Below are 13464 nucleotides of genomic sequence, written 5' to 3'. Positions count from 1 at the left end.
TAAAAACAAACAAAACATCATCTTGGTTTCTATCTTTTATTTCCATGGGTGGGGTTCCTGACCTCCCTTAGTGGGCAGGGAGGTACTTACTGTATCTGTTTTCCAACATGCTTTCTGTCTTTGTCTTGGGATAAGATTACTTGGTTTTATCCTGGCCCTGGCGGATACCCCAGCTGGGAGGGAAACAGTCAAATGAAACGATGAAGGAATTGTAAAACACAATTTATGTAAGGCCAAATGTTAATCACATTAAGCACATTTTTCTTGCCAGCTTGAATTTTGCAATAAGAAATTAACTTTTAAAACATTGTAAAACCACTATGGGTCAGAGACTTGGCAAACAACCTTGACCACTTCAGCCAAGATACAAACTTTTGTCAATCGCTGTCTTCGACAAATCCTCTAGTTGCAATGGTTTGACAAAGTGCCAAATGCTGACCTTTGGACAAGAACAAACCAAGAGCAAATGGATGTCCAGGTCAGCTGCAGAAAGTGGTGATGGATTGGCCACACCCTGTGGAAAGAGCCCTGTAATATAACCAAGCAGGCTCTCGAATGGAACCCTCAGGGCAAGAGGAAATGGGGTCATCCAAAACAAGACTTGGAAGAGAAGCCTTCACCAAGATTTGTGCGTTTCCACTCTTACTTGGAGTGAGGCAAAGGTCTGTGCCAAGGACAGAAGAAGATGGAAGAGTGCTGTTGAGGCCCCATGCTTCGCTAGGAGCCAAGGGGCATAAGTCAAGTAAGTCAAAACCATTAAAAACAGAAGTGAGGAAGAGGTCTGATCACGGGTTCGACAGTAAGAATGTTTGTTTTGTTTTTAAGGGTTTTACGGCGCTTGCAACACATTTAGGTTATATCAGCGCCAGTAAAAAGGAAGAAAATGGGTTAGTAAAAAGTTATAGAATTACAATTAAAGCACCCAAAAGTAAGACAAAGGGGAATTGAGAACAAATAGGGATCAGATGTAGATTCCAAGAGCATACCACCAATGTACTTAGTTTGAAATCACCTACAAGTCTCATCCAGACACAAGCACAAAATCCAACAAAGAAGAACACACTCAAATGCTTACATTATACATTCAAAATAAAAATAATAATACATAACAGAGAGATGATTTACAAGGAAAAAAATATCATCTCCCAAAACAATAACTATGCATTTAACTGTTTTCCTCCCAGCTAGGATTCCGGCCAGTGCCAGGACAAAACCAAGTAATCTTATTCCGAGACAAAGACAGAAAGCATGTTGGATAACAGATATAAGGGGATGGAAGACACAGTATGTACCTCCCTGCCCGCTATGGGAGGTCAGGATCCCCACCCAGGACAGTAAGAAATGATTCAGAAATATGTTCCGTGGGGTGCAAGCATTAAGGTCCGTTTTGTGTTTTCTATTATTTCTCTCCCATTATTTATATCTATTTTCCCTTTCCGTCTTGCTCTCTTTCCTTGCTGTGAGATAAAATTACTTTAATTTATCCTTGGCCTGATTTGAATCCATATGAAAAAGGAAATATATATATTGAATTTTTTGCTCAGAAAATTGTCAGTCAATCTCTTTACAAAGAAGGAATTGTAAAACGTGACTATGTGGTATGGCACTCTCTTTCAGATCGGACGGCCCTGGGTTCGAGCCTCGCTCGGTTCATTGTTGAGTCCTTGGAAAAGACTTAACCCACATTCTCTCACTGTACTGAGGTGTAAAATGAGTACCTGGCTGTTTATAGCTTTGTCTCTGTCTGAAAAAATTGTAATATCGCCTTACAGGCGTCTTATCACGTCCTGCATGTTAAGGGTTGCTGTAGGCCAGGGATCCCTTGTAAAGCGTGTTGAGCACGTTCAGTGGATATTGCGCTGTATAAAAGCTCAAAGCTAAAAAAAAAAAACACACTACAATTTCTGTAAGGCCGAACATTAATCTTCCAACCTTCATTGAAAGAACTACTCGGGCTTAGTCGTGTGAAGAACGTCAAAGAAAAGGATAAAACATCATAATAGTGTTGTCATGAAAATATTTATTAAAATATCACAGAAATTTTCTAATTCAAACAATGCACTCGCTGTAACCTGTAGCCTATGATGTTGGAGTTTTATTTTAAAAGGCTTAAAAGTGGAATCCACATTGAGACAAAACTCTTAAAAGTCAACTTATGCTTAAAGTCAATACTTCTGGTTGGTCCCAAATTTTCTGTTCTTTATCTAAGTCCTAAGTGTGTTTCATTGATAATGGATAAAGTCAACTAATCTTTCTGATCAGGTGGTGTTGGCTTTATCATGATTCCACTGTATATATACAACATTGCTACATTCATATAGAATAAAGTTGACGTCACTCAGGTCTATGTTATTGTTTTTTACCATCCACGTTTATGAGTCATTCTCACTAAACTTGTTTTAATCAGACTATAAACGTTCATGGTTACACATATTTTTGTGTGTTGGTTCGTTATAATTCTGGATGGTAATGTTGTGAGCTTCTTAGTCAAGCACATACTATCTTTAAACAGGATCACCTGACAATCTGGGTTGATAACATATGCAACGAATTGTCTCAAAAGGTGAACCTGATGTTTGAAATTGAATTTTAAAATTAACTCTTAAAGTTTGAGTTAAAATAAATACCTTCAGTGCGGGAGAGTGATTTATTTCTGCAACTCCAGAACACTTTAAAATTTCCCAATTCTGGTCATTTAGACGTGAAACTGAATACTCTTAAAACTAGTTCATTCCAATATAATACCAGATTGAAACAGCTGGTCACATATGAACAAGATTGTCAATGTCGTTAACGTAATCAGATCTGTTTGAGACAATAAGACTGGAGGAAAAAAAAAGTTTTTTTTTTAGCCCACCTGCACATTAAACTCACTCAATCCTAGAGATTTTTGCTACTTTCCAAAATTGGAAAAAAATGTATTAAAAAGTTAGCATGTACATAGATAGTTTTATCCAACTACCATTAACATGTAAAAACTAAAAACATTAGCTTTGATAGTACGCCTATAATTTGTCTCAGAAATTTGTAATAAATAGGCATGGGGTAAAAGAAACCCGGGTATATAACGGATATTGTCGGTGTTAGGGTTGAGTGAATTAAAAAACAAAACAAAACTGTAGGTATAATGTTTTTAAACATTTAGAAACAAACTCTTAAAAAGAAAACTCTAGACAATTAGACAGCTATTCTGTCTTTCTCTCAATATCCACCCAATGGTTTAGCTTGTCACGTCAGAGTCAGACTCACGTTTCCTGTTTTACTTTGAATGTGATAATAATAATAATAATAATAATAATAATAATAATAATAATAATAATAATAATAATAATAATAATAATAATGAAATAATATTATTATTAATAATGCTACTGCTGGTGGTGGTGATGATGATGATAACGATTATGAAAATGATGATGATGGTGATGATGATATAATGATTATTATTAGTATTATTTTTATTATCATCATATCATCATCATCATTATTATTATTATTATTATTATTATTATTATTATTATTATTATTATTATTATTATTATTATTATTATTATTATTATCATCACATTCAAAGTAAAACAGGAAACGTGAGTCTGATGTGGCAAGCTAAACAATGGGGTGGATCTGGAGAGAAAGAAGGAATACCTGCCTACTATGTCTACTACATTATTCATTGTTATTCTTATTATCATCATTATTACTATTGATCTAGATGTAAACATTCATTAGTTACATTAAGAAATGCAGCTTAACCCTTTCTCATGTCCCAACAAGTAAACCTGCTAAAACTGTTTTTTTTTAATCCCTAAAAAAAAACCTACATTTTCTCATTGACAAACTTTATCCATTTTTGGTAAGTAATTTCCCTAAATTCGAAAACTAATTATAAAGAAAGTTTATAAAAGTAATTTATATCATATCGTGTACTAAAATAAAAAAAGACGAAGTGATGCTATGTTAACGAGCTGAAAAGTTCAACTCTCTCTTCGTATAATTTATGGAATTCATTTGCGAGGTAGAAAAAGGCTGTGTCCACGTTCTGCATTTCTTTCTGTTGAATAGAAGAAAAAAAAAAGAAAAAGAATAATATAAATTGTGTAAATGTTGTCAGATTGTGTATCACAGTTCATATCATATTCCTTCTAATTTAAACTAAGTACTTTGATAGTATGCTCTTGGAATCTACATTTGTCCCTATTTGATCCAGTTCCCCTTTGTCTGACCTTTTCTAGGGTAGTTTAATTGTAATTCTAGAACTTATTACTGTCCCATTTTCTTTCTTTTTGCTGGCGCTGATATAACCTTAATGTGTTGCAAAAGCCGTAAAACCCTAAAAAACAAAAACAAACAAAAGTCTGGTTTAAATCATTTCTGGGGGCCCTGACAGCTCAGGTTTGACTGGGATCAATCTCGTGTGAAGTCGATATTTTTTTCTGACCTCCACTAGTGATTGGGTAGCTGAGTCTGTTAGATCTGGCAGAAATTACTTTGTGATAGACTAGCCTTCAATCAGTTGCAGTTGCGATTGCCCGTTTCACGCTATAGAAACTGGAATAAACTCCGGCTCCATGGGCCTAGTGGCTCTGATGGACTACTTCCTCTTTTCAGATAGTCCTGATACTGATAGCTCATTTGGTAGGGCACTCACTTCACATGCAATGGGACCAGGATCGATCCCAGATGAAATAGAATTTTTTTTCCTGAGCACTCTTGTCAATCCAGCAGTGATTGGATGGATGGTCTAGTTAGATCTGACAGAAAGTACTTTGCGAAAGAGAAGTGTCCTATTAAAAGGATAGCAAGCAATTACTATTGTCTGTTCAACACCATAGAAACTTTGGATTAAAGTCCAGTTTCACGAGTCTCTATGTCTCTGAAAGACTACTTTATTTGGTTTTAGATTTGATTTCATATGTGTAAGTCACTGGTATTTTAAGATTACATGTCATTACTATAAATACATAAAAAATGCAAGGAATCAATATTTTCTTCCACATTGAGTTGAAAACATTATGTCATGAGTAAATATTTTTTTAAATTTCCTAGCTACCGTATAGTTTTTACAAGCCAATAGATTTTGTGATTTTTATTGATGGATAGAGGTCATGAGATTCAATGGCAAACAATTATTTATACCTGAATGAAGACAACATAAAAATGGCTTGCATTTTTATGTTGAAGTTTTGTTTTACATGTCTTTTTTTTACGACTATCTGTAGCGTTTCAATAAATAAATCAATGAAAATGAAATTCAAAAGATGTAAATAAATAATAACATAAACCATCGGCCACTTACTGCTGAACATTCAAAATATTCAAGTTTGTTGGCTTGGGCCAATTCTCTTCCAATTTTTGGGCTGATAAGTCTTCTTTGATCGAGATCTGTTTTATTGGCCACTAACACCCCTGGGAAGTAAAACAAAAAAAGCGGCTATGTGGTTTTGTGCTATGACACTCGTTTTCGGATTGGAAGGTCCTGGGTTTGAACCTTGCTCGGCGCATAGTTGAGTCCTCGGAGAAGGCTCTTTACTCACATTCTCTCTCCGCACTCGGGTGTAAAATGAGTACCTGGCCGTTAACAGCGTTGTCTCTGTCCGAAAAAATTATAACATCGCCTAACAGGCATCATGTCCCGTCCTAAATGTTAAATGTTGCGGTTGGCCAGGGACCCATTGTAAAGCAGTTTGAGCACATTTAGTGGATATTGCGCTATATAAAAGCTCAATTAAAAAAAAAAAAAACACAGAACAAAAAAAAAAATTCTTGTTGAGATTTGAAACAATTGTTTGAATTGATATCGACGACATATTCAAGCCCTTGACTTCAATTTTTTCATTGAGAGAGGGAACAGATGTAAGTTTATGGTTAAAACTTTTTAGAAATGCATATCTAGTTCCCTTTCTAACAAGTAAATGATACAAATTATGTAGCAGAGAGATAGTATAAGTTAACTCACTCAATCCTAGAGCTTTTCGGTACTTTTCAAAATTCGAAAAAAAAATGTATTAAAAATGAGCATATACATAGATAGTTTTATTCAACTATTATTAACATGCAAAATCTAAAAACATTAGCTTTGATACTACGCCTATAATTTGTCTCATAAAAATGTAATAAATAGGCATGGGGTAAAAGTAACTCGGGTAAACTACGGATAAAGTCGGTGTTAGGGTTGAGTGAGTTAGTCATATCTATTGAAAAAAAAAAAAAATAAAACCTGCCATTGACAGCAGAAGTCTAAATACCAGAAGACTATAATTTCCCTTTGATGCATTCGTATGTAAATTGCAGTAACTTAGTTTCACTCAGGCAATAAAGGAAATGATTAAACGATGTCAGCTATTGTAGTCGGAAAACGCTTCAACAGTCGTAACGTCACTTCCCTCGTAATGACGCATGGTAACTTAGTAACTGGCTCTAAACTATCGGAACAATGGCAGATGCCCTTATGAAATATTTCTCAAACGAGCATAAAAGCGTATCCAGAGGAAAAAAACCCATTATAAATCTGATCATGTTTTGACTTTTACACATTCTGATCACAAGACATATGAAAAGTTCTAGCCAGCATGAAGAATAAAAAGTACTGATTTTCTTTGTTTAGAACCACGATGGTCACCGTTGCTGGGCGATGTGACATCAGACTATTGAATCCAATTACATGGCGAATTTTATTTATTTATTTTATCAATCTATAAATAAATATTCGTGTGATTCTACTTGACTAGATGAACAATGGAATTTTTTTTTCTCTCTTTTTTTTAGTAAACAAAATATATTTCAATCCATTGTTAGGTGGGGAAAAATGAAACTTAAACAAAGAGATAAAACACCTGGAATCTGCACATCGGGACTTTGTGCCCGAACTCTTTCCAGCCATTTGACACAACTAGAGAAAGACGTTTCACTGGTACAGTCGTATATCACCATGACCACTGATGGGTGATCCCACTGAAACACGAAATGGAACCAAAATAATGAAACGCATTCAATGTTATTATTGAAGAAAAGGACCATTTAAAAATTAAAAATAAATAAATTTGATGATGTAATGATGATGATGCTGATAATAATAATAATAATAATAATAATAATAATAATAATAATAATAATAATAATAATAATAATAATAATAATAGTGATAATGATAAAAATAATAATAATAATAATAATAATAATAATAATAAAAATAATAATAATAATAATAATAATAATAATAATAATAATAATAATAATAATAATAATAATAATAATAATAATAATAATAATAATAATAATAGTACAGTAGAACATGAAAGTAACGTACTCGGAAATAGCGAGTAAAATCTGAATCCCCGTTTTTTTCCCTTATTTGAGTCAATAAAATTAGCATGAAAGTAGCGAGTATGAAAAAGAGGTCAACTCGGAAATAACGAGCATTTCCTGCCCCAGCCTAGGACTGCGCACGAAGTAAAGCAAAACAAGAGACAATGGCAATTTAAATATTTTAGCCTAGCCTCTTTTCTTTCTTATTTTTCGTTACGAGTAATATTACATAGTAACCTAGTCTGTAGTAGTACATAATAGGCGAAACAAATTTGGGTGGGGGTTGGGTTTGTGTGCGTGTGTGTGTATTGGGGGTGGGGGTCAATTATTCACCTAATGTGGTGCCACGCGACGCGCGAGGTAAGCACATGTCAACATGCCTCACTTCGCAGCATCGGTCAGCGAGTAGCATCGTTAACGAATGACACGATCAGCGAGAGAGGGGAGTGTGGAACCATTATTTCAATAGGTCAGTGATTGAGTGATGCGGTTCCTTACCTCATCAAACATGCCGAGTGCATACAAACACTCGCGCGCACATGCACACACACACACACACACACACACACACACATACACACACTTCTATGTTCTTGTTTTTTTTCTAGTCATGATATTACTTGAAAATAAAAACAAAAAACAACAAAAAACCAAGCATTCTGCCACTTCTGTCAAGAAATTGAAATAGGGGCGACAGCTTTTACTCGAATTACACACTGAGGGGAATAACCAGCAATATTATTATAACCTTTCCTGGCAACTCGGGAATAGCGAGAACTCGGAAATAGCGAGTAATCAGGAGTGGACCCGTCGAACTCGCTATTTCCGAGTTCTACTGTAATAATAATAATAATAATAATAATGATAATAATAATAATAATAATAATAATAATAATAATAATAATAATAATAATAATAATAATAATAATAATAATAATAATAATAATAATAATAATAATAATAATCTTTATTGTCCAAACAAATGTCAATTCATATGAGGCAAAAACTGATGAAACAATTAGGGTTACGACATGAAAAAAATATTCACATTTTACATAAACAGAAACATCGTACACAGGCATTCCCACATAACATACTTGCAAAACCTCTATGATGATAATGACTATGATGATGATAAAGATGCTGGTGATTTTTGGTTAGTATTAATTATTTTGGCATGGTTCCTAACTCAAAACAACTCCAACCCTTTATCAACAACACAACTGATGTCATAATACTAAATTGGAGCTTATTTCACGAAATGATCATTTTGTGGTTAACTATAAATACGGTGATGATGATGTTGCTGCTGCTGATGATAAAGATGATGATAACATTCCAACCTAATTATTTCATACCCTTCAGGATAGTCGTATAATTCAGTGGCATAACAATTTGCCAATATTTAAATTTGAAGTTTGACATCAATAGAATGTATGCATCACCTTCACCTAATGCCATTTGGTGCACACCAGAGATACCAAATGCGAAATGCTACTTCCCTTTCAACTTGATGTGATTCATGTTCATAGCTTAGTGTCAGTTCATTTATTTTTGGTCTTCTGTGTGTTTGTAACAAACAAGTGCTCCCTTTTGACTCAACTTTCTATGCGCATGGTGCCCTTAATAAGGATATTAGTGTAGATAAATAACATGTTGCATATATTACTCATGACAATACTTACAAAACGTTTTACTAGGTCCGAATATATTTCTTTTCCAGCTGAGTCATAAATGTAAATTTCCTGTAAATACAAAAGATAAATAAATATCAGTAAAACATCATATCTCATTTGCTTTCTTTTCTCCATGAACTATTACAATACTACAAAGTACTACATGACTATCCCACTCTCTGTCATAAGTTAACTAATTATATGTTATATCTTCTGATTATCTCCTCCCCCCCCCCCCCCCCCCCCTTTTTTTTTTTGGTCATCATCTACCAGAAGTTTAGAGTAAATAATAATAATAATAATAATAATAATAATAATAATAATAATAATAATAATAATAATAATAATAATAATAATAATAATAATAATAATAAAAATAATAATAATAATAATAATAATAATAATAATAATAATAATAATAATAATTTGTTTAAAAAATAGTTATAATAGTACATAGTAATAATAGCAACAATACTGATAATAACAATTATAATACAAATAATGATACTAATATTACTACTATCTTAATTTCCTTTTTTTACTTACCACACTGTCTGCTGACTCAGGAATATTTACTGATTTAACCAACATCTCGACACCTTGAGTCTGTCATTTTAAAAAACAAACCAACAAATCATCAATTCTAAAACAAAATATAACAAGTGAAATAAACACGTAAGAGAGAAAACTTGCCTGGGTCACATTGATTTAAAAGCCAAAAAGACTTGATCTTCCCATCAGGATTAACTGACACCAAAAATGGCCTGAACTGATGTAACGACGATTCATTAATCAATCCAATGTATTGTGTATGGTGGTGTGTACATATTTGCAGGTCTGATAACCGGATGCAATTATGGGCTCGATTTAACATATTGTAGTTATGGACGATACTTTGCGTTGGTTTGACAGTATTTCCACTGCAGTAATGAGCCCTTACCAATTTGGGTTATCGGGCCTGCAAATAAGTACACATTGACTGAATGTTTACCAAGAAAATTTAAACTCTGTCATAATTTTTAGTTCAGTTCTTTTCATTCTTCAATGTTCCTCGAATGAAATCAGAAAATAGTGTCCACTTATAATTATTATGTGAATTAATGAAGAAATAACAGTAAAATATAAATTTATATCGATTTTGATATCTTCCTTTACAATGTTTATTGGTCAATAGACTGGATTTATAAGTAGATACCATAGCAAGTCACCAATTAATACATTATGCTACATCGCTTGCTCAATTTATTGTAATTGAGGGATAACCCCCAAGGCAACTAGAGCTGATAATTAACAAAAAAAAAAAAAACGAGGGTTTATTTTAAATTCCTCATTTTATCCACTTTCCTGCCTTTGTTGAGTGATGTGATGTGTCATTAATCATGAGACAGGGCTCAATATTGGACAGATCACGTCATTGTCTTGAGCCATAATGAATGAATCAATAACAAATGGACTCAATAAGAAAGTGGGTGCAACATAGTTTGGTGCAAAATACCAGGCCCACCTTCTTTTCCATCAGAATAAAAAATCACATCTATTTCTGCTGGAGTCATTAATCTTATTATTAGTTGTGGTCTCCTTAAACGAATGTCACAACTTACAAAAGTCATAACTTACGAATGTCAAAACTTACGATTGTTACAACTTACGATTGTCACAACTTACGATTGTCACAACTTACGATTGTCACAACTTATGATTGTCACAACTTACGAATGTCACAACTTACGATTGTCACAACTTACAAAAGTCATAACTTACGAATGTCAAAACTTACGATTGTCACAACTTACCATAACATAATTTTTTGGAAAGTGTGAACTGTCACTGTGAAACACTTGAGTAATAGAGCTTTTCCCAACACCTGCATCACCTGCGAAAACAAAATAAATAGATAAATAGGGCAGGGGGGCAGCATGGATTAGCGGTACAGTCTTTGCTTCATACCCGAAAGGTACAGAGTTTGATCACCAGCCGCTGCGCTGTGTGGCCTTGAGCAAGTCACCTTGCCTTATCTCAAATTGCGGCCCTGCACTGCGGCTCACGCCTGGGTTATTCCAGTCTTCCCTTGGAATAGACCCTAGAGACAAATTTCCCCCAAGGTATGAAAAAAAGGGAACTTTATTTTATTTTACTTTTTACTTTATTTTTAACAAATGAATAACTAAATATAAAAATAAAGAGATAAATAAATAAAAACACTGCAGTCTGGAAGAAATCAACTCGTTTGAAATCAACCCCCAAAGACTGTCCAGATTTTTTTCTTCTTTAATTTACACAGAGAAAACTACTTGAAGTCAACTCAGTGCAACTGACTGACACTGTGAAAGGGGAAGAATTATATCATAGCATGAGTGAAAAAGAGGGAGAATAACTGTGTTAGGTTTAAGTGAGCTCTCTGCCTGAGGGGTCAATGACCTATCGCCGATCGCACAGCCCACATACCATAAGACAATCATTGGCTCAATTGGTTAAATACAAATTGACAGATACGATGATGTTTAAGTCAAGCACAATGGATATGTTGATGGTCAAGTTAGGATTGTGGATCACACAATTGAATGCAGATGCCCGTTTAACATATGTCTGGGTTTGTTATTCATGAAGCACATATGGATTAAACAAGATATCAGTACCATACATTTCAGACACAAAGGCTTGGTCTTACTGAGTTTTATGTGTATTTTTTCCATCTTAAGGTTTGGAAGAGGTTAAGTTTAGCATCCGCTCTAGGTCATTAGTTTCCTCCAACAAAATTGCCACAGTCATAGGTAAACAGCATGACCAAACAAACAAACTTAAACAAAGTCCATTTCATTGCATACGCCATATTCTCTTTTCTCCAGCTTCTTACAGACATTACAGAGATGTGAGTTTTCTGTACTTTGTTGGGAAATGTTGCTATGGAGTAAATATAAGTAATTTTTTGGGGGGAAAAATTACGAACTCAAGAACAAATCAAATGAAACAAGTCCTAAAAGGATAATATCGCACCACACATAATCGCTCAAATATATAAGAAAATATCATGACCGGCAAATTTTGAATACCTACTGAATGAATGGTTTAGGGAGCGTTCACATATTACGTCATCAAAAATTTGCCCTTTTTAGACCCCCCCCCTCCCCCAAGTCATCACTTGTCATCATTGACCTGACCCCCCCCCCCCCCCAACAGATGATGACGTCATCTAATTTGATAAAAACTAAAAGATAACTTTAATTTCACAATATTTATTATTCGTTTTTCAAACCATAAACATTGATTATCAACGTTTGATAAAACACATTCAGACATTTTATTAATTTCAGAAACTGTTGATAATTTATGTTTTACGATACAATGGGGACATAAAATTTAAATTTGCAAAGATAAAATCTAACAAACATTATTTAAATTAGGCTACTTGGTGCAGGTGCTATTAAAAAAATTCAGAAAGTGTCATTTAAAATAGTATAGGAGGCAAATTATTTTATAGCATATTAGTCTTTTAGTGGAATGAATTTCTGTTTCAATTTCCAAACATAAAATTAATTGATTCAAAAATGTTTCTGCCTTGGACCTCTGGCAATGTACTATAAATAGTATCATCAATTTCATCTTCATCATTTTCTCCCATTTGCTGTTCTTCATGTATGCCGCATTTTCGTGAATGGTCTTTCATTGCTGTGATCGAGGAGTGATACAATGAACATTTAGGGCAAGTTCGCCTTTTGAGAAGTGATACCCCTTTCCCATTTTGTTTCTTGAGAGATGGGCAATACTCATCATAGCAATTTATCTTTAGCTGTTGTGAAAGGAACAAACTTTGAAATAGGCTTAATTTGCCTATGTTTTGATGACATCATCTTGGGTCTGACCCCCCCCCCCCCATGTCAACACATGTCAACATTTTGTAGACCCCCCCTCCCCCACTAGCTGATGACGTAATATGTGAACGCTCCCTTATTCAACAGACAAAAAAAAAAAAAATAAATAAACAAAAAAAAAATAAAATAAATAAATAAATAAATAAAAAAAAAAATTAGATAAACTTCTGGCAACATTTAAAGGGATAATCACAAGAATGTCGAATTTAGACGAATGTCTAGAAATAAAAGGATAATTTAGAAATACTACTATTTTGTACAGAGCCTATAGTACTAAGAGTAGAGACGGAGGGCAAGACAAGAACTGTGTATATTAGTGTAGAGTAAGTGTGTAGTGTAAGTGTAAGAAAACACGCTTACCAACAATGACGCATTTGCATCGTAATATTGTCGGCATACTGTATTTTCGAATGAAGTTATATGTACAATAATAAAAATGATTAATACTTATGAAACTTAAGTTTAAAGTGTTGGACTTCGACAAAAGTTAATATTTCAGCTCTGTTACCAAGTTCAACAAAGCTATGCGCGAAAAGCGGAAGTTAGGAAATGTTTTGATAGGATCACAGAGAATGAAAATAGACGAAGTTCATTGGCTAAATTTGTCTTTTTAT

The 13464-nt window shown here is 33.8% G+C and overlaps 1 protein-coding gene across 1 annotated transcript; it reads right to left on the bottom strand.

Annotated features, from left to right (window-relative positions):
- Positions 1–2000: 2000 nt before the first annotated feature.
- LOC144973729 (intraflagellar transport protein 27 homolog) lies at positions 2001–13373 on the bottom strand. Its single transcript, XM_078916559.1, has 7 exons — positions 13211–13373; positions 10775–10854; positions 9528–9587; positions 8991–9050; positions 6834–6951; positions 5297–5406; positions 2001–4051 (listed from the first exon to the last, which is right to left on the bottom strand). The coding sequence occupies exons 1-7, from the start codon at positions 13245–13247 to the stop codon at positions 3953–3955; spliced, it is 564 nt and encodes a 187-aa protein (XP_078772685.1). The 5' UTR covers positions 13248–13373; the 3' UTR covers positions 2001–3952.
- Positions 13374–13464: the final 91 nt, after the last annotated feature.

Source organism: Berghia stephanieae, chromosome 5, assembly GCF_034508935.2.
Source record: "Berghia stephanieae isolate SIO BIC M18660-M18661 chromosome 5, UCSD_Bste_1.3, whole genome shotgun sequence".
Classification (NCBI taxonomy): domain Eukaryota; kingdom Metazoa; phylum Mollusca; class Gastropoda; order Nudibranchia; family Aeolidiidae; genus Berghia; species Berghia stephanieae.
The sequence above is the reverse complement of the archived record's forward strand: the minus strand, read 5'-3'. Positions and strand labels throughout refer to the sequence as shown.